The 21,568-nt window shown below is 37.4% G+C and overlaps 3 protein-coding genes across 6 annotated transcripts; 1 reads left to right on the plus strand and 2 right to left on the minus strand.

The window, feature by feature from the left end:
- The first annotated feature begins 422 nt into the window (after positions 1-422).
- LOC132114607 (innate immunity activator protein-like) lies at positions 423-10,606 on the plus strand. Of its 3 annotated transcripts, none has more exons than XM_059522811.1 (10): positions 423-1,135; positions 5,159-5,291; positions 5,605-5,738; positions 6,775-6,897; positions 7,115-7,346; positions 7,467-7,520; positions 7,650-7,875; positions 8,628-8,786; positions 9,032-9,728; positions 9,837-10,606. In XM_059522811.1, the coding sequence occupies exons 2-10, from the start codon at positions 5,237-5,239 to the stop codon at positions 9,927-9,929; spliced, it is 1,773 nt and encodes a 590-aa protein (XP_059378794.1). In that variant the 5' UTR covers positions 423-1,135; positions 5,159-5,236; the 3' UTR covers positions 9,930-10,606. The 3 variants fall into 3 exon arrangements, with proteins under 3 accessions (XP_059378794.1, XP_059378793.1, XP_059378795.1); XM_059522810.1 differs by having other exon boundaries at positions 5,182-5,291; XM_059522812.1 differs by having other exon boundaries at positions 426-1,135; positions 5,182-5,291; positions 8,631-8,786.
- A 56-nt stretch (positions 10,607-10,662) lies between these two features.
- Positions 10,663-14,205, minus strand: si:ch211-163l21.11 (inositol 1,4,5-triphosphate receptor associated 2). The gene is made up of 12 exons (XM_059522813.1): positions 14,144-14,205; positions 13,971-14,037; positions 13,812-13,839; positions 13,468-13,608; positions 13,193-13,324; positions 12,940-13,087; positions 12,807-12,850; positions 12,590-12,640; positions 12,390-12,508; positions 11,396-11,521; positions 11,083-11,211; positions 10,663-10,958 (listed from the first exon to the last, which is right to left on the minus strand). Exons 3-12 carry the CDS (start codon positions 13,830-13,832, stop codon positions 10,826-10,828), a joined length of 1,044 nt encoding a protein of 347 aa, XP_059378796.1. The 5' UTR covers positions 13,833-13,839; positions 13,971-14,037; positions 14,144-14,205; the 3' UTR covers positions 10,663-10,825.
- Positions 14,206-15,034: 829 nt separating this feature from the next.
- LOC132114610 (large ribosomal subunit protein uL1-like) lies at positions 15,035-17,798 on the minus strand. 2 transcript variants are annotated; one of them, XM_059522815.1, is made up of 6 exons: positions 17,713-17,798; positions 17,216-17,283; positions 16,451-16,531; positions 15,890-16,038; positions 15,626-15,798; positions 15,035-15,250 (listed from the first exon to the last, which is right to left on the minus strand). In XM_059522815.1, the coding sequence occupies exons 1-6, from the start codon at positions 17,719-17,721 to the stop codon at positions 15,080-15,082; spliced, it is 651 nt and encodes a 216-aa protein (XP_059378798.1). In that variant the 5' UTR covers positions 17,722-17,798; the 3' UTR covers positions 15,035-15,079. The 2 variants fall into 2 exon arrangements, with proteins under 2 accessions (XP_059378798.1, XP_059378797.1); XM_059522814.1 differs by having other exon boundaries at positions 17,216-17,287; positions 17,717-17,790.
- Positions 17,799-21,568: the final 3,770 nt, after the last annotated feature.

Here is a 21,568-nt window from a genome sequence, read left to right on the forward strand (position 1 = left end):
TTGTATACGATTACTGTCTTTTTTTCTCTCTTTTCTTCACCCTGTTCAGTGATCAAACCGTAGTAGTCTATATGAATACTTTTGACTTGCATAATATCCTGTTACATGCAGTAAAAAGTTTGTCCCGCAGGTGACCAAACTGTCATAGACTTAATAGGCAACTTCATATTGTAAAGTCAGTTACATCCTACCAAATGACAATCTCCTGCCATATTTCAGCAGCAGAGCGCTTATTTAAATTTTATTTTTGTAGAACTGGGAAAAACAACTTTTGTAGTTTTACTCCCTATTCACAAACCCCTTCCAATCACCCCATTCCCCCCTCCATACAATAAAATTCCCAAATCGATTCGGTGTCTCGTTCTCTAAATTCAGGGAGAGGCACGAGGAAAGAAAGCCTGACCATCTGCCGTAGCCCGCCTGTATCAGGGAGGCAAATGGGAAGCAAATCGACAAAGAAACGTTTGTAGGAAGAAACTCGAGCCATGCTGTGGTCTCAAAATGTGTAACGTTATATCTTTACATGCTGACGACACTTGCGTCAAAAACACTTTCGGCAAATTAACGTTACTTTGAACAGTATCGTGCTTGTCGCCACGCAAAAAAAAAAACAATAAAAATTTGGCAGCGCGCCATTTCAGACACTATTCAAACAGTCCAAAGCACTATTCGCCAGCTGTCCTCTTGTTTAACTCTTATTGTCTCAGTTTTCTCCCGCTGGCTGTTAGACACGCCTATCCCAAAAGAAGCGTGCGCTGCCTTCAAAAGATCACGCACGCTTACGAAGCATCTAGACAAACATTCGCGACAGGGGATAGTTGCAGTGGTATCGCCCTGTTTTGTATCTTAAAACTATTTTACAAGCAAAATTGAAAAAAAAAAATCTGTCTAAAATATGAAGTAGACGTCTATTAATTTTAATACGTAAGTTTCTTTATAAATCCAAACTGCAGAATGTTTTCAGATATATGGCACGCTCCCACTGCGTTAATAAGGTTGGTACAGTTCAGTGGCTTTTGGCTGGTTTGAGAAAAGACTCCACATCCAGCCGCACTGTGGAGTCCGCAGGCACACGCGCCTCTGCAGGAATGGAGTGAACGGAGGGCGTGTATTGGGTTGGATACTGCAAAGAAAGGTATTCTAGAGATAAATATTTTTATTAATATTACATATATGCATTATCTTTTTGTGGCACAGTTGTTTTTCATATGTGGAAATGATATTTTATGTTAAAGCTTTGCACCATAGTTTAGCTAATCATTTAAAGGCATGCGCTAATTCTTTGATTAAGCTCTGTGCTTATGTTCTTAAATATTCTTTTGAGTGCATTTATGTTTTTGGGATCTAAACCTGCATTTACAAAATACGCAAAAGCTGATAATTTCATTGCATGGACAAGTGATGCTTAGTTAGGTCATCCAACCCTTTCATATCATGCAAATTATTAAAGACTATCACTTCTAAAATCAAATCTGAATTGCATGATATTTTTATGGGCCCGAGTTGGTTTTGATGTTGATTGCGTGATTGCATTATGATTGATTAGATTGAGCACGTACTACAATAGAAACACAAGTGATTTCTTATAATTTGTCCTCACAAACTTCATGCAATCAAAAGACATGTTTCTTAGTGCCTGGGAGTGTTGTTGTAGATCCAGATCAACTGATATTTGTACAGCCATTTTATATATTTGGTCTGCTAAAAGTTAATTAAAAGTACCATTTTGCTTACAGTTACAACCATTGCAAGGCCTACACATGGTTGATCTTTTTTTTCCCCCAGAGATCCATCGTATATCTTAATGGACTTTCTACTGGAATACAGATTGAAGTGGATGTCCATTCATAAAGGAGAATGAGTCTGTGTTTACTATGGCAGAGAAACTTTCTTTAGCTAAAGGTGTTTTTGTCTTTTGAGAGGCTTTTTCTTGTCATGCATTTTGATTTATTGTTTTTTTCTTCACTGAGTGGCATAATGAAAGGAGTGAAGCGGAATCACTGCCTTTCAAGTCTCTTCTATCTCTCTCTTTATCACTCTCTATCACTCTCTGCCATGTTTTGCATGGCTTCATTAAAATTTGACTGGTTTTCGGCTTTACACCAGCTGTGGAAATAAGTCACACACTAAACTCTGTCACTCCTATATCATTTGTGTCCACACAATTCAACATCTCTATAATAACAGGCTTCGCATACATTCTGGGTTGCGTTCAAGTCTCCTGTCAGACTTTCCAAGCTCTGGCCCTCTCTGGGAATTCCAGACCTGGCCGCAGTGGTAATGAAATTGGCCGAGTAGGCATTCCAATAGATCATAAGCTCATGGGAAAGGGTGTTGGGAAATCTGGCGGAGATGACATGAGAATTGCAGACTACTGAAAATGGTCTTATTCGCTGATGTCTCATCTTTACGCTTGACTGCGTGAGAGGATGGGTGGATCTGTTGTTATTCTGCTACTGCCGAGATCGCTGTCGAGAAGTCCACGTCCTGTCTGCTCTTCTGAGCTTAATGTGCTTTGTCATCAAGACAGACCTAATGTGTTTTCAGGGTGGAGATCTTTGCAAGTGAAGTTTGTGGGTTTGAAGAAATTGGTCATCCAAAAGTTTCAATGTCATCATTTACTCATCCCTTTATGATTTCCTTTCTTCTGTGGAACACAAAAGGAGAAGTTTTGAAGATTGTGCTGATTGATCTTTTTCACACTTACACAAGTTCCTTTCAAGGAAAGCCATTTAGTGGCCATTTGGGCAATTTAAGGCAAGGAATACCATAAGGAGGGACTTTGTAGAAAATGACATGTTTGAGAGAGGCGGGGCATAGGGCATAGATGACCTACAATAATGTACAGTATTTGAAAAATAATGTGTTTTTTTTTTATTAAAGCATGTCAACATATTCTGTTACACCAAATACACAAAATAATGATCTTTTAAAAAAGCATCATATGACCCCTTTGAATAACATTTCAAATCAAACATGAACTGTCCAACTAAATTTGGGGCAAATTTCTTCATTAATAAATCACGATTCACCAATTATTGCATATGTACTTAAAATGTATTCAGAAATTTCTGAAAAACTGAAATGTGTCAGTTGGTTCTTTTATTTAAAAGGCAGGATTTGTATCAGCTTTATTGTGCATCGCAGTTTCTCCCATTCATAGTCATATGAGTTAAAAGTCTTGGTCTACAATGTACGGGGACTGAAGCTTTAAAAAATGATGCAAAAGTACCATAGCTCTATCATAAACTTCGACCCATAACAATTCTTTGTGTTCCATGGAAGAAAATCATACGGGTTTTGATGGCAGAATTGTGGGGTGAACTAATATTAAGAGTTGCCTTTTGTGTAATAATGCTCAGTTTGTCACAGTGACCTAATTCCTGCCGCAGCTTCATCAGCCTTTCTTTTGCCCTCTCTTACCGAGTTAGTCTTGTTGTATCAGCAGATACTATCGTCTCAGTAAACTGGACGCCCGGTGTCTTGTTGACACAGAACTTTGCTTGTACTCTTTCAGTCATTGGAGTGTCTGATGGAGCAGGCTGGTTCCTTTTGTGCTGAGCTGCATCCATCCACATGAGTTACAGAACTGAATGAGGATGGAGCTTTAGAAGCTCCACAATCACATCCTGTTAAATTTTCTTCCTCAGAACTCAGGAAGAGGGATGATAAGGATCCACACTGACTCATTAGCAGAGATGTTGTCCCTAGTGATGTGGGTGGGCAACTAGATTTCCCCCAAAATAGCATTTATATAAATACAATGTCTGTCCTAGATTTTTGCGTGCATGACACCATAGCTCATTAGATAACAAGGAGTCATGGGCCCTATTTATAAAACACACATACAATCGGGATTTGATCCTAAATTCAAAATCTATAAATATAATAAATTCTATCCTAAATATCCTAAATGTATATATTACTGTTTTTAAAGAGGGTTACATTTAGGAAAAATGTCAGTTTATTTAGAGATCATTCAAGATTTAGAAAATTGTTGTACGTTCACATTTAGGATCTTTGCGTGCACATCTTTATAAATGAGACCTCGGTCTGATAATGGTTGATATAATATAACTTTTCTTGCTCAGAAATTAAAGTAACTTTTTAAAAATGGCTGTGTTGCAGATGAGGCCATAAATTGAGCTAATATTTTCCTCAAATCTTGTTACTGGATATGAAAGGATCCTTTGCAATCCTCCTGAATCTTAAGAAGATGAAAATCTGGTCATAATTTACTCATATTGTTCCAAACTTCCTTCTGTTGGACACAAAATTTTGAAGATTTATTTGCTCGCATTTTTGGGGGTAAACTTCCATTAAATTAGATATAAGTTTCCTGCATGATTGATTCATTTTTACATTTGTAAGAGGATCAGATGTGCCATTCAAACTCTGCCAAGTGCATTAACATGTCCCTTTACAATAACAGAACAAGACTTTATGTAAATGTCAGAGCAGTATCTTCTCATCTTACTTGCTCCATCCTGAGGCCTGCGAAATCTGAGATGTCACAGTTCGAGAGCCCTAAATGTTATTCCTAACAATCTTTTAGAAAAACTCTGTAAGTTTTCTTCATGGTAATAAGAGAAGCCCTGACATGGTTATCAGCATCTCCCGCCTGCGGCTCAATCAGCATGGACACATTGTTCCACTTGAAAGCTTCGGCGAGTGGGCACTGAAAGAAAGAGAGGAGCTCTTTTAGAGAACAGGTGCAGTCTTTGGGAGGGGAGAGTCCCTTCTGCCATCTGTTGACTTCTAGTTTTCCCCCTAACACACTTCATCACAATTCAAACACACGCCTGCTTGGTCATAGTGATCCAGGTCGCTATGGTGCTATATAGGAGGAATAAGACCCCCACATAAGTGTGGTCAACTCCGGGCATGCGGCTATTGTGCTTTGAGGCATACAAAATTTTGTAGGGGGTCGGTGCAAGGGGGGTTCGAGTGTGCGCAGACTGAAATAGGGGTGGATGAGGCAAAAGACCAGTTGCTTTGTCAGATGTGGAGGAGACGCTGAGGGTTCTCCTCTGGAGGTTCGGTTTTACATAATCGCACAGCCACAAGCCACTATTCGGAAGGCATATTTACTAAGTGGTTGCTGGACTGGAGATCATTAGTAAATGGAGAGCCCTTGAAATCAAACAACGGATTTCAGTCTTTTCTCTTCCCCATCAACAGGTCACATCTGCAGACTGAACTCGGATATTGTTGAAAACGATAGAATAACTCAAACATGGATTGTAAGGAGGAGATCAGTGACTCTGATAGCGGGATCATTTTGAACTCTGGTGAGTGCTTTTATTTTGTTTTATTTATGTTAATGATAAACAAATAATATTTAGAAGAGAGCAGAATGCATATCAACTTGTAAAAATTTGGTGCTGCAGTTCCCCCCCAAAACACATTTCTATCAGTAGAATGTTTAATGAACATTAGTTTACCAGCTTTATTTTATTCGATTGCATTTTTTTTAATGTTAATAATATAAAGAACTACTCAAACTCTGATTTTAGTGCTACAGTTCAGTGTGTCAGGGCAGGTCAACTGCTAGCAGGCTATATGTGTGTGCTGTTGTGTACTGAAACCTGTTGTGTTATCCAGGCCCAGACAGTCCCACATCTCCAGTAAAGGACCTGAGCACTCACACATGTGCCATGAGGCTGAAGCAGAAGGGCCTTGAGGACAGACTAGAGCTTTGTGTCCTGGAGCTAAAGAAACTCTGCATTAGAGAGGCGGTGAGTGACAAAAAATGAGCCATCTATGTTAATATATATATACATATATATATTTACATGTAAAAAAAAAACCATCACAAATACCAGAGAGGGTCTGTGGAAAAATCTTGAATTGTGGCCAAAATCTGCTTGAAAAAACTGGCAGCCAATATATTATTTTCCATTCATTTTCTCCACAAAAATTTCATAAACATTTTTAAGCCATGAACCAAAAAAAAAAATCAGCTTCAAGTAAACCCCTTGATTTTCATTTGAAAAGATAAAATTAACCAGGGTCTGCCAACACTCCGGGACTATAAAAGGGTTTCTAGGTTCAGAGAAGTTTAACCTTGGCCTAATTGACTAATGAAGCATAATGACTTCTAACAGGCTAAACAATTACACTACCGTTTAAAAGCTTGGGGTTAGTAAGAAGATTCTCTTTGTTTGATCGAATATACAGTAAAATAGTAAGATTGTAAAATATTGTTGCAATATAAATAAGTTTTCTATTTTGATATCTTTTAAAATGTAAGTTATTCCTGTGATGACAGCTGAATTTTCAGCAGCCATTATTACAGTCTTCAGTGTCAGATGATCCTTTAAAAATCATTGTAATATGTTAATTTGCTGATCAAGAAACATTTATAAAAAAAACAATTAAAACATAATTTATTTAGTAATGTGTTATAGTTTTAATAGAAACCTTTCAGTAGGAAAGTCAGCTGGCCCATAAGCGTAAATCAGATTGCTCTGATTAAGCTGGGCTTTTTCTTCGTCTGAATACAGCTCTTCAATAGAAGCACTAAAGCCAATGGCCAAGAAAAAGATGCTTCTTTGCAAGTTAGCCCACATGTCTGTCATTCACTATTGGCCAAGCAGAGAGAAGATTTAAGGGCCTAATCATTACACCAAAGAAACCCCTTTCTGGACACGTTGACATTATAAAGACAAGCATCTGCTCAGTCAAAGATTTTGTAGTTTTGTATTGACTAACACACACATAAAGTTTGTTTTCTTTGCCCTTCTTTTTCTTTAATGCTCTTTGTTTCGACAGGAGCTGACTGGAAAGCTGCCCTCCGATTACCCTCTCCTGCCCGACGAGAAGCCTCCGCAGGTCCGCCGACGCATCGGAACTGCTTTCAAACTGGATGAGGGTTTTATTTCACAAGATGGCGAGGTATAGGCCACAGTTTATACACAGAGATTATTTTAATAGCTTTAATGCAACTGACTGTTATTTGAGCCTACCTGGCTAGTTATAAATGTTATTCGTGGTGCTATTATTATATGTTCCACTTACATGGAAAAATATATTTTTTGAGGTGGGTTTAATCCATATTTCAGCATTTTCAGTTTGTAACCCTGCGGTTATCCCCTAAAATGTTTGTCTCCAGGAGTCTGAGCTGCACGCGCTCGAGGCTGATCTTGCTCTGCAGCGGCAGATTTATGAGGCAGTCCGAAAGCTCTCCCTCGAGGAGCACATCAGCAAACCGGTGAGGAAAAGCCGACTGCAGCAGTGTAAACGTGAAGAGAAGAAGCTGAAGGAACTGCAGGATGCGATACTGAAACACAGCATCAACCACGGCTGTGTCTCTCCACAGACCTGCTATCCTTCCAGACAGAGAGGTCAGCCACTTGATTCTCATATAATCTCAGTTTGATGCATTACAAAATTGATAGACTGTATTATTAAAATGATTTGTTGTGAATGAACAAATAACAATTGTATTTGTTGGTCCATTCCAGATATTTGTATGTCTGATGACAGCTCACTGTCAGACGCTGTTGCATTGGATGATGGTTAGTGAACGACTCTTTATTTTCATGTTAAAATAAACTCGAACAAACGTTTGCAGCCCACTGTATGTGAAAATGTAATATCTAGACTCTTAGAGTTTGCTAATGTCAAAAATTATCTTTTATATACAGACTCAGACTCTGCTCCCTTTTCTGCGGCCGTTCTGGGGTCTTCCACAGACAGTGGGTTCCAGTGTCTGACTCTCTTGCCCAATAAAGGCCCGAAGCAATCGAGCTCCAGTTCCAGTCTGGACTATGATGCCTCTCCAATCCAGAACTCTCCATGGAAGGAATCCAGCTTGGACCAGCCCTACCTGAAACAAAAACCTTCTCACTCTGCCTGCAGCAGCCGCTCAAGGTATTGTGATGATAGATGTTTAATTGCAATATAAGCAAAACTTTACTCCGTGTTGTCAGAGCTGTTTTAAATGTACTTAAGCAAGCATTTGTTATATTACATATGCCTTACTGTTCAAAACTTTGGGGTTGGTAAGATTTTTTTTTACAAAATTTTGAAAGAAGTCTTTTGTGCTCATCAAGGCTGTTTATTTAGCTTACAGTAAAACAGTAATATTGTGAAATATCATTACAATTTATCTGTTTCTTTTTATTATTTTAAAATTAAATTTAGTCTTGTGTTGGTAAAGCTTAATTTGCAGAAGCCACTACTCCAGTCTTCAGTGATGCATAATAAATCACACCAGTACGCCAATTTGGTACAGAAACATTATTATCAATATTGAAAACAGCTGTGCCACTTTAGATGTTTTTAAAGATTATTTGATGAATAGAGAGCAAAAAAATACAATTTATCTGAAATAGAAATCTTTTGTAAGATTTTCAATATTTTTATATTTACTGACACTTTTGATCAAATGAATGCATCCTCGCTGTATAAAACTCTCAGGTGTGTGTTTTGGCAGATATCTTGTACACAACCATTACTGAACAGATCAGGTTTGATTCTTCTGTTTAAATATCTTTTGTCACAGCAATGATCCGATTAGCTGCTTTGAGGTTCGACACTTTAGAAAAAAGCAGTATATGAGTCCATTTTAAATGCATTTATGAGTTTATAAACTTCATAGCGATTTCTTGTTTTTGTGTCAGCAGCAGTCCAACAAGCTCACCAGCAGACACAAGAATGGCAGAACTTCCTCCAGCGCCCCAGTTTGCATTTAAGAGTCTGCCAGTTCGAAACAATCAGCCAAACAGCGCCCCCTCCACCCCAGAGCTGCCACTGCGCCGACAGTTCTCACAGTCCTTCAGGTACCAGTAATTAATATACACAAGGCAGCATTGGCCCTTCAGGATTGTTCACTGTTTGTCAAATACATGGTTCATATTGATATTAAAACTAAAGTAAGATAAGCCCATATATTCTAGGACTTAAAATACATTGCAAACAACATTATTTAGTAAAATAAATTGCATTTAACTATTTTTAAATTACATTTGTATTTCTATTCTATCTGCCAAATTTTTAACCTTACTTATCATCTCCTCTAAAATAGGCTTCCCAGAAGCAAACCAGAATTGACCAAGGACGGCTCAGACCTGGGACGGGGCCGGACCAAGTTGCCGCGTCGACGAGTGACAGATTTTGCACTGGCTTACTCAGTTCAGCGTTTATATCAGTGCAGCTCTGAAGACAGCAGCTCTGAGCTTTCCATTTCTTCATATAGCAGTTCCTCCAGCCGAGAGACGACCACCGAGGCACCCAAACCCTGTCCGCCTCCATACGGCTACCACCGCACCTCTCCAAATAAAGGACTGGGCCAGCTCAACTCCCACAGTACACTGAAAAACAACAACAACAACCCACCTCACCTTCTGCCCAGAACCAATCAAGTGAAGACTAGCAATGGGACACCACTTCAGGTGAACATAGGGAGGCTGCAACTCGGACCAAATTCACAATCTGATCCTGTACATACTAAAAAACCCCAACAAGTTCAGGTTACTTCACCCAAACGAATGCTCAAGCCTCCCCCACCGTACACAAAGGTGGCCCGCACAATGTCGCTAAGAGAGTATCCCAACCACCCTGGCCGTGTGCTTCCTCGAGAAGTGATATCAGGGGAGCTTAAAACCTGGCACCAGAAAAACAATATAGCCATATCCAAACCCCGCTCCCTTGAACGGCAAGGATCGTTTAGAATCAAGCGCCCAGAGCCACCACCCTATGACCATATCCCCTTTCATAAACAGGTAAAGATGTGGACAATATGTGTGTTTATCATAACCAATTTTGTAAATAAAAGTGCCATAATTTAAATCTGTCCTTGGTAAATGATAAACATACTTGTTTTTATCCAGGTTTCTCAGAAAGTGATCCTACAAAGGGCTTCCGATGGAACGCCGCTGCAGTGGTATGAAGAGGAAGACTCTGAGATTGTGAGTCAGGTGTAACCAGGTAGAAGAAACCTAGAGGAAACTAAACCAAGAATTAGTGAACTCTAATTGTACACCATCTTTATTTTTATTTATTGAGCCAATGGACTCACTTATGTAGTCTGATGATGTTAATTCTCACCAAGAATTTTTGACCAAGTTGGAGCTGAGCCAGTGAAGTATATGCCTCAATTCAATATATTCCTACATTTGTGAAAGTTTTAAGTCTAAGACTTCCTTGTAAGGCATCGTGCCAGATATTTATGATGAATGTATAATATAATAGTGACTTTATTGTTGTCAGGAGAGTGTGGCCCACCTTTTGCATATGAACACCAAGTGAATGACATCATTTAGTTAATATTTGTGTCTGGTACACAATTCTTCATAATTAAAGTATTATGTAGTTTCTTAGATTCCCCATGATTTAATTTAATTTAACACATTATGAATTAATATAATATTTTTTAATATCTTATTTTTTATTTGTGAATTAATATGACCCCTGTCCTAAAATATTTTTTAATTAGTGAAAAGTTTCGAGAAGTGTTGCTCTGCTACTGTAATATGCATTGTATGAATAATCCATCTGTGGGTTTTAATAGCAAATGCTGATTTTAATTTCCTGTTTTTGCACTAATTGTGAAATATATTTCATATTATTTATAATACACTTTATTAAACAATATTATAGATCCTCACAATTATGTCTTTCACATTGACGTTGTAGAAAACAGATATACAACATACATTGAGTGCTAGTACATGAATTTTATTCTGAGATCATTTAAAACTATACATGCTATAAATAGCTTCCCATAAATCAAAGTTAAAATGTCTAGCAAACGGTAAGTAAAAGCTATCAACAGTATTTTAACATATTCGTCACATTTCTATGTCTATGGTTATAAGTTTCACATCCATAAGATGGGTGTTTGCATCAACCATACTAATATGGCTAATATAATGATCGAGCAAAGAACAGTGAGGTAAATGGCAAGGATTATCCAGCGGCAACGGTACATCCACTGAATAAGAGAGCGCTGTCTGCAGATAGAGTCACAAACAATACAAATGATCAGTAAGCACTGAGAAATGAATGGATAATAATTGAATAAATACAAGAGTAAATGAAAAAGCAACATGCAAATGAATATCACTTGTAACTCACAAGCTACTGACACATCTATTACAGTCTCTGAGGTAGTGCTCAGATCTCTTGAGCCAGGCATGACTGCGCTCCAGCGATGCCTTCCTCCTCAGCCTTTGATGAGCTAACACTGGCAGTGAACTTGTGTTTCTGTTATTTGAATCATTATGAAATGGTTAATATACCACTCTTTGATTGTAGCAGACTAAACCTTAGCATTGAATACATGTTGTGGCTTGTTTATGTCTAATGTTACATTTAAAGGTTCATTTATCATGAGATTTCTTCTCCAGGACTTTCAAAAAAAAAAGTGCCTATGTTTCAGTTGACCTACTTTTTTACAAAGGCAGGGTCCAGCTCAAGCCTCAGAATCTGATTGGGATGGATTTGGGTAGAGGATGTCTCCTCAGTAGCATCCGCCGTGACAGTTTGTGAGGGGCTGTCATCTTGGGGTACTTGCCTATTGGAAATGTGAGACTTTGGATGTGGTTATTAATCACACTCATACTGTAGTATTTCAGCATAAAACCCATTTCCAAAAGGTTATGTATTCCCAAGTAAAACAGGATATGAAACAAGAAAAAAGAAAAGAAAAAAGAAGTGGTCGTGAAATGAAAATTATCCTCATCTATTTTTTTAATGTTATTGATTTTATTGTTAATGGCTCATTCATGTAAACTGAATCAAGTCTCTAGACTCTATTTTTTTGATAATCTGTTTCACATCATAACAGTGATGTATTTTTTGTAGACCAACCTGGAAGATAACATTACACTGGTTTCATTACACCACGATCACAAACTCTTTCAGTCTTTATTTACTCCGAAGGTTGAGTTACAGTGAATAGTTTTTCAAGAGTGCAATTATAAACACAATGAGGCTTTGAAAGTGGACAGGTTATTATATAAGTGAACTAGTGCGATGTGATCCCATTTAACAACATCTGCAGTCCCATTTAACAACTTGTTAGCACCTGCCTTTTTCAAGACAAATGAAAGCTTTGAAAAAAAAACATCTTAAATCTTTACATATATATATATATATATATATATTTTTTTTTTTTTTTTTTTTTTTTTTTTTTTTTTAAGGTCATAGAATAAAACATGAAAATATCTTGAACTTGTGTAACCACAAACATTCTTTTAAGATTTTAACCAAAACCCAGTGAAACAAGGCCAATGACATCAGGATTATAGAACTGGAAGTGCTAAAATGCTAACTTGTTTCTGGGTTTTGGCCTACAAAAATACATCTTACCTGCAGCTGTCTATACAGAAGACTATTTCTGTTACATTGCAACTATAAATATACAAATGTATCCAAATTACCCTCTATTCATATGGCAGTAGTCTGTGTGGTCAGGTTTCTTTGTGGTTGATTTTATCTCTTCCCTAATCTCACTGGTCACTGAAGATAATATAGCTTCTGCCTCCTTCACCTTTTGCCTCTTCAAATAAAAGAGAAAAGAAAATCAAGTGCTCTTACATTAAATTTAGACTAGAATGGATGAGACTCATTGTGCACCGACCTGGATTTGCTTTGCAATGATGTTTGTACTGATTCTACGCCGTAATTGTGGCTAAAAGTGAGACAAATGAAAGACATTATTATTATTAGATGATGCTCTAAACATATCATATAATTCACATCTGAAATATAAATTATTTATATATCTACTTAAATCAAGAAAACAAACAACAAAATCATTTTTCAGAATGAAAGCCAAACAAGTATGCAGTCAATACCTTCTGTAGGTCTTTTTCCAGCTTTTCAATAGTGTCAGTTTCCTCTGCAGTGACACAGGTACATTTTTTCTAAAATGCTAGAGGATGCATCATAACTTTAACATGGTGAAAAAACTGAATGGTTGTTTCCTACCCCTCTGCTCGCAGACGTTGTGCTCTCTGCTGCTTTTCTCCATCTGTTTCTTCATCTCCTCCAGTTCAACGCTGTTCCTCACATGACGGCGCTTCAGGTTCTCCACATGAGCCACCATGAGTTCCACTGCATGGCTCACTTTAGCCTCCTACTCACAGAAACAGAATGGGATTATAGAACCACCAGTCTGAAGGGATCTACTGTAATGTTCTCTGGCTTTGCTACCAGAGTTAAATCTCGTATCGACAGATACCTGATGCACAGCCCCAAGAACCTCAGCTGTCTTGGAGATTCGTCCGATGGTGCCCCCGATAATGTTAAGAGACAGCTCAAGATGCTGGAGAAGCCTGGCACGTTTGATATCTAAACACATTCCCTTGAGTGTCTATTGACAAAATTACAATCCTAGAATTGGCATAGGCTAAAATGAAAGCTTTGGCTAAATCCAAAAAAGCAATGATTATACATACATATATATATATATATATATATATATTATATATATGTGGTCTCAGACTGTAGTCGTACCTCAAGCACTTCCATGCCTCTTTCCACTTCTAGTTTGAGGTTGTCCTCAGCATTGTCCCGAGCGTGTTCCTCCATCTCCAGCCTCTGACAAAGTGTGTACTGGTCACAGCGAAAGGCCAGAGACAGCTGAGAGAAAGCAGCCTTTGCAGGGGGTTGTAAAGTAATGAAAAGCTAAATTAAATAATAATAATAAAATACAATTAAAAAAATTTGTTAAATACATTTATCTAATCTACATGGAACTGAATTATAAAGGAATGCCATACTTTAAAGAAAACTGAAAACCATCACTTCACTTGATGGTACGAAAGTCCATTTATGTATCTAAATCAAACAGGACTGACCTCCAGTTCCTCCTCTGTCATGTCAACACTATGATGGAAAACATTATTGTAATTTGTAATGTCCACAAATTAGAAATCAATTATTTAAATAACCAAATAAATTGCTGATGAGACTTTATGACTAAAAAGCTAGCTTTGGTTTATGTCTGAGTAAATCACCTGTTAGGACCCAGCCTCACCCTAACAAACGACTCTTCTAAAGCAATTTGGTCTTCGTGTCTAGACCCTTCAGAAGAGAAAAAGTCAGTTTAACTTTAATTTACATTGAATAATTTTTAAATTCATATATTATAGGCAAGTATGTCAAGTAAATGGTTTAGTTGAGGCATTACCCTCCTCAGAGTCATTCTCACTGTTCTCAGTCTGATTGTTGGTCAGGACTTGTTTTTCTTCACCGGCCTGATCAGAAATTTTGTTTATTAAAACAAAATATATATCGTAATATGTACGATGATGACTGGATTAGATAATTAGTTTATTAAAAGGTTGAAAACCATTTTCAAAACATTTAGTTCATTTTATATTAATTCTAAGTGGGAAAATAAAAGTCTAAAAATTTGATCCAGACTATAGAAGCTTACCTGATGTGTATGCTTACTTCCCCAGCAGCTAGTGTTTTACATTTGTTTTAAACATTAAAAACACAAGTTTTTGTGTTTTTCTACACAAGCTATGAGTTCTGCCTACATATTCTTGTCTATAAACAAGGCATCTACTGACACTTAAAATCAATCCAACCCCAATAATCACCCATCTCACACGCAGATTTACAGCTACTGCTCAAGGTAGCATACACAAAGTGTAGAAAATAAGACAAATGCTTGCTTACCATAATGTTAGCAGTGATTTCTTGCTCTCCACCTCTCCTTACTCCTAACAGACACTACTTAATCTCATTAAGATTAGACCTAGTCAAGGATACTGGCAGACTAATGACGCTGTTTGAGACAACTGCTAAATATACTTCGCTTGGTGTGCAAGCTACAATGCACCATGGTGAGCCATATTACAAAAGTTGCCTTTAATGTTTTAGCCAATTTAATATAAAATTCACAATTTTTTTCTACGAACTACAGTCTCCTTACGGTCCATAAATATTCTAAAAACCTTTGAGAATTCAAATCAATGTGTGCAACTTTCACAATGAGAATACTGATCAAATGAACATTTACAAAGAGCAATCATTTCAAAGGACATCAGGAAAGACACAAAAACAGACAAGATTTGGGTCAACTCCATTTATTGCAGAAAACTGAGGAACAGAGTCTCTAATAGAGGCGCTGTGGCTTTCCCATGGTGCTCTTGATGTAGAGTGCTCTGACATTCTGCCAGTTCTTCTTCAGCAGAGACACCAGGAAGTTCACAGCCAGGTGGATGTTGTAGACCAGCTCTTCCTCAGTCATCCTGACATGACCAACAGCCACAGCTAGACACAGAACCTGAACGTGACAGAAGCCATTATCAACTTCAAGTAATACAAACTCAGGAGTTCTTAAAATGAAGCCTCTCAATCAGCAATGTACAACATATCGTGATAAAAAAATTGTAATATACACTCTTTAGGAAATACGGGATCTGTAGGAGTCTCTTATGCTCAACTAGGCTCCATTTACTTAAACGTACAGTAAAAACAGTACTATTGGGATAATATATTAAAAGGTACACGTGATGTCACTGACACTATGTCCATGTTTTTACAGTCTGGGAAACAGTCACTTTTTTGAGTTGTTTCATTTTAATCTTTTCATTGTCACTTTTGATCAAGTTAACGTTTCGACTGATGAGCAAAAGCAACCTCTTTAATAAAAACCTACCTTCTTCATCTGGAATTTGATGGTGGATTTCACTTCATCCACCTTGGTGGCCAGGTTCTCGTTATGGGTGAGCAGAGAGGGGAACTTTCCTGCCTTGTTGAGGCCAGGTCCCAAGATACGAGGAATCTGCTTGATCAGAGACTCAGAAGCCAGGAAAGCGTCGTACTTCTTTGCTAAAGAGAGAACCAACAAGATGCATTAACATGTAGACACAATCCAGAATCTAAACCCTTATGACTAATGCTCGCTCGAAAAGAAACTCACCCAGCTTCTTGACCATTTTCTTGTTCTTGTTGAGCTTTTTAAGAGCCTCGATGTCCATGTGTGGAAGCTCAGCGGCCTTGGCTTCATCACAATGCTGCTGGTCACCAAGGATGCACACGGAGAACTTGGGACGTGGGGTGGTCTTCAGCCTGCGAGGGGCGATGGAAAAGACTTACTGACAAACAGAAGCATATAAGACCACTTTTAACCAATATGAGGCAGAACAGAAGAGTCTTACCCATACCACCTCAGCTGTAATCAGGTGTTGATAGCACAGGCATTTAACAAAATGGTCGGCTTAGGTATGACGGCATGAACACCGTCACCTATAGCCTCCCCTCATGTTTTAAGACCCAGGGTAGGGGTCCGCCTGCTTAACCAACCCAGAGAATGGATGGTTCAGACAGACTACCCGAGGCTGTTCTCTACTGCCTGCCTTTAGCATCCCCATTCATAAAATTGAATTGAGTAATTAATTCATGTCAAGATATCCAGATATTTATTAAGGCAGAGCAAAGGGCAGGCAGACAGAAGGCTGGGCGATACAGTAAATTTCCGAACCTGACAGTGCCTGAGAAACGCTTGTCCTTCTGGGGATCGTAGTTCTTCAAGCTGATCTGCAGTTCCACAGTCTCAAGAAACCTTAAATATAAAAGCCACTATAAATATTGTGTATTCAAATAACTGCTACATAATGAGGTTAAACACTTGGGGCTGTTAACGAATATACAGCTGATATTTAAGCATAGGCTACATTTTTATGGCAAGCAGTTAAATATTTATTCATTGAACTAATAGCCGTTTAACTACAAGTAATGCAGTAACTAGTCCATGTTGACCAGAAATTAATTTTTAATAGTACTAGTCACTTGTAATCACTACTCCAGTGACTATTCCATAGCTACTGATAAGAAAAATAAACAAATAAAGAGATAAACCACTCACATTTAACTAATTTGAATTCCAATTGTTGCTGGTCCCAATTAATTATCATTCAGTTCACTATTAACTACTCCGAGACTACTAGTTACTAGTAAACTACACCAAGAGCTACAAGTATATGTTCAAGCTTCACTTGAATATATATATATTTATAGATATTTTTTTCAGACAGTTGTACATTTCGTGGTGCACAGCGAAGTAGGAGATGCCAGTATAAATCTCAACTTCTACACAATTGACCTAACCAATAAAAAAAATAGCGGTTCACAATTTAAACTACTAGCAACAATTAAAAAAGAAAAAAAAAAGTACTATAAACAACAACAAAAATAGATAATATCAACGTCTATGTAGCTTTATGCTGTCAGTTAACCGTTAACTTACTTTCTCTTCTTAAGACGGGACCCAGCCTGGACCTCACGAACAGCCTCGTACAATGTGTCTCTTGAGACCTTGCTGTTAAAAAATAAACATTAATGATTACTTGCATGACCAGTTTGTTCCGAGGGGCTCGAGCGCATACATTGCCATGAATGTTAAGACTGACCAGTGAATGAACCATTAACATGCCCTCAAACTCCGTTTATCAAACATCAATATATCGATATTATTTAGGTTAGATATGAATGATAACAGTTAAAACAATAATAATTTTTAATTACGTTAACTAACCGTCGGATTAAACCGGATTGTATTTCTGATAACCCGTTATGCTACACGCTACATTAGCTCTCAAGAGCTGCTCGAGGTCGTCAAGGAAAACACATCTCAGTGTCTCCGACTGACACCGCTTTATGATATATTTGCTTATACATCTATTAAACTAAGTTTTGAAAAAAGTCTAAATGCTTTAACACGTTGTATATGTGACAATTTCTCACGTGCCTCATTTTGCCGTGACGTTTCTCCTTTCACACGGAGCTCGAAAAAGGAAGTTTGAAAGGAAGTTGCGCCGAATATATGCGCCTGAGTGTAAAAAACGGACTTCCGGAACCGACATGATTTTTGTGGCCATAAAAATGTTACTTTACATTCCAAACTATTGTTTTTAATGTGTCAAAAATGTATAAATAAATAAATAAAAAAGTGTGTGCGCCATGCATAATTACATTATATTATATGTGTATGTATGCATGTATGTGTAATTAATATATATATATTCATTTCATTTATTTGTTTATTTTACAGGGACAGTGCTCATTGATTAACAGTAAAATAACTGTAAATGAGCCAGAGTTAGCGCAACAGGCTAATTTTCATCGGTTGTCCCTGGCCAGTTGTTATAAAGGCAACCTAAAAATCAGCATATAAAAAAAAAACATAAAATGACTTTTTACAGTCCACAAGTAATAACAACATAGAAAAGTAATAATAAAACAGATACAACACACCCCAATAAGTAACAAGCAACGTTAGCACACAATATAGGCTAAAACATAGTGAGAAATTTCAAAGTCTGACACAAGACAATCTGCTATCAAGCAACAATTCTCCGTAGACAGTCAGTAGTCTAATGTACACATATCTGATTATCAATTAGCCAGTTCTTAAGCTGACCAGTAAGAAAACGATAAGTGTCTGTTTCTCTTATTATCCTTGGCAATAAATTCCACTGTTTAGTTGCTGTTACAGAGAATGCTGACTGACTAAAGGCACTTTTTCGAGTGGGAATGATACAGTCCCCTCTTGTGATACCTCTGGTGACATGAGTGCCTGCTCTCTGCATAACAAATCTCTTCAGTGGAGGTGGGGCCGTACTATGCAATATCTTATAGACTAGACAAAGATTACTGTAAGTGATCAAGTTTTCCCGGCTCAGAAGTCTATGGGTATTTAAAATTTGACAAGTGTGAAAATTATTAGGTTTCTGAACTAAGACCTTAAGAGTTTGTTTATAAAGACTTTCAAGTGACCTCATTGTAGACCTGTTAGCTTGTGCCCAGCTTGTCAAACAATATGTAAAATGCGGGATAATCATGGCATTCATATATATCATAGTAGTTTCAAAGGTGAATGAATCCCTAACAAATCTAAAATTACTTAAATTAAATCTAACTCGTTTGCACATACGTTTAACATGAATTCTAAAACAGATACGAATCAATCCAAACACCCAGATATTTGTATTCAGTCACAACTTGCAAATTTTGACCTGATATCATTATGTCAGGGTCTGGAACACTACATGGACGCTTTGAAAAGAACATACTAACCGTTTTACCAACATTTAACGTTAGACATGATCTGTCAAGCCATGTTGTGATACAGTTCATTGCACTGGTTAGTTTTAAAGCAGCTTGCTGTTTTGTGCTGCTATGTACATAAATAACAGCATCATCAGCATATAATAAAATTTCTACATCAGGACAACCAAAGGCAAATCATTAACATAAAGACTGAACAACAGTGGCCCAAGTATAGATCCTTGCGGAACACCAGTATTATTTGTATAAGAAGTGGATTTGTGATTTTGCACCTTTACATAATTTGTTCTTTCCTTTAGATATGAATCAAACCACCTAAAGGTATCATTGGAAAAATTCAAAGAAGCTAACTTGTTAAGTATTCCATGATTTACAGTATCGAAGGCCTTATTAAGGTCCAAGAAAATTGCTCCCACAATACCACCCTTATCCATCATGGATTTAATATTTTCCAAAAGGAAAAGGGTAGCAGTCTCTGTTGAATGGTGAGCTCTAAAACCAAATTGCATAGGATGCAGGCTAAAGTCACTGTTGTTCAAATAAAAAACTATTTTCTCCGAAACCCACTTCTCCATCACCTTAGATACAACAGGCAAAATACTGATAGGTCTATAGTTACTAATAATCTGGGGATCTCCTGCTTTAAAAATTGGCGACACAATAGCAGTTTTCCATGTATTTGGAAAAATCCCTTGAGATATTGAAAGGTTTATGATATTTGTAATAGATGGAGCTAAGCAGTCCTTTAACGACTTGAGTATTATAGAGTCCATTCTTTAACAGTCCTTAGCTGTGGTAGTCTTAAGTGTTTTAATTATCCTTAATACCTCCTGCTCGGAGATGTTACTGCGATTGTTTTTCATGTCCGCGGTTTGAAGCAACCCCAATACAAATAACGTGATATTTAGCCCCTAAAATGTGAATTTTACCAAGGCAACCCTTCCAAAAAATTTATATTTTAACCCCGGGAAGCAATTTTTATCGGGGAACCTCCTTGGAAACGCGATTGGGCTAGTTTTGGACTAGTTTTAAGAAGCAACTGGTTAGGATTTGTTGTGAAATCCTGGCAACCCTGATCTGAACGCACGTGCTGGAGATATACTTCTAATCACAGGAGCATCTTTACTGATGAGATGCGCATGAAAATCGCATTCGATTTTTTGCACAGCCCTACTATCTTCCTCTACATTCCTCCCAACTCTAATTTCATTCCAATTTGTTTTATTTATAGTCATTTGGAAATTCTCAAGTTCTCTTTTAGGAATTCTAGAATGCTGAGAATGATATTTATTTGTCCGAAATCTATTATTTGTAAGCTTTCTTGAAAATAAAATTAGATTATGGTCAGTTAATCCAGTAATGAAGTTATATGTTTTCTCAACTCTTTCTGGCCTGTTTGTGAAAAGTAAATCAGTTTGCGTCTGTGAGGATGCAGTTATTCTAGTAGGACCTTTAATTAGTTGTGTAAAATCCATATTATCTGTAATTCTTTTTAAAGAATTCCTGTTTCTCTTGTCGTCCTAATTTATATTAAAATCACCTAAGAGTAAGACTTCTTGTTTTGAATTACATTCTTTGAGTAACCTTTTAAATTCATCATAGAAGGTATTGGTAGAAGAAGGTGGACGATAGAGTTAAAACATAACAAAAGACATTTGAGAAGAGAGAGTAATAGTTAATCCAATATATTCCAGATTTACATTAGATAGTTGAATCTGGGTGCAGTGAATATTATTCTTCAGATAAACCATAACTCCACCACCTCTTCCCTTAACTCTATCTCGTCTAAATAAATTATATCCGGGTATATTCAAAGCTGACGATGGTGAGTTCTTATTTAACCATGTTTCTGAAAGACAGAGAAAGTCTAAATTGGAGTCACATAATAAATGTTTAACTCATTCAATTTTAGACATTACACTACGGATATTTAGATGCCCTCCTAATATTCCCCTGGGTTTCTTTTGGGGATCCCAGATGACTCTAGAATGATTTACTGTTTTAAAAAGTTTAAAACTGCGATGTTTTTTAAAAACAGGGTTTACAGGAGTAGGTCCATGAATGTCTTTATAGTTACTACCGGCGTGTTTGTTTCCTTGATGGATTTGTTCTCCACGGCTGCAAGTTCTCCGTTTAGAGTTTAATGAACAGTCATTTCTTTCAATTTGTGTGTTAGAGTACTTACATTTTGCCGAATTCAACACTCTTGGAAGCAAAGATCTAGTAGGCCTACTTGGACGGGACGCCACTGACCAAAGTGCTCCTGGCGCTGCAGGTAAACCAGCACTTCTAGGGCAGATATCCCAATCCACCGCCATGCCCGTTGCGTTCACCAGCAGACACCCATTGCTCTCATCATTCACTGTAACCATCGTGCACCATTGTTTATCCTCGTCTGTAGCAGCAGTTGCCATGTGTTCCCGACAGAGTATATATATATATATATAAAGTCTAACATGCTTTATTTGCAGCTCAAGAAACATTATTTTATTATCAATAATCTTATCCTGTGCCAAGCATGAATGGTGTGTGA

The sequence above is a fragment of the Carassius carassius genome, chromosome 34 (genome assembly GCF_963082965.1).
Source record: "Carassius carassius chromosome 34, fCarCar2.1, whole genome shotgun sequence".
In the NCBI taxonomy this organism is placed as follows: domain Eukaryota; kingdom Metazoa; phylum Chordata; class Actinopteri; order Cypriniformes; family Cyprinidae; genus Carassius; species Carassius carassius.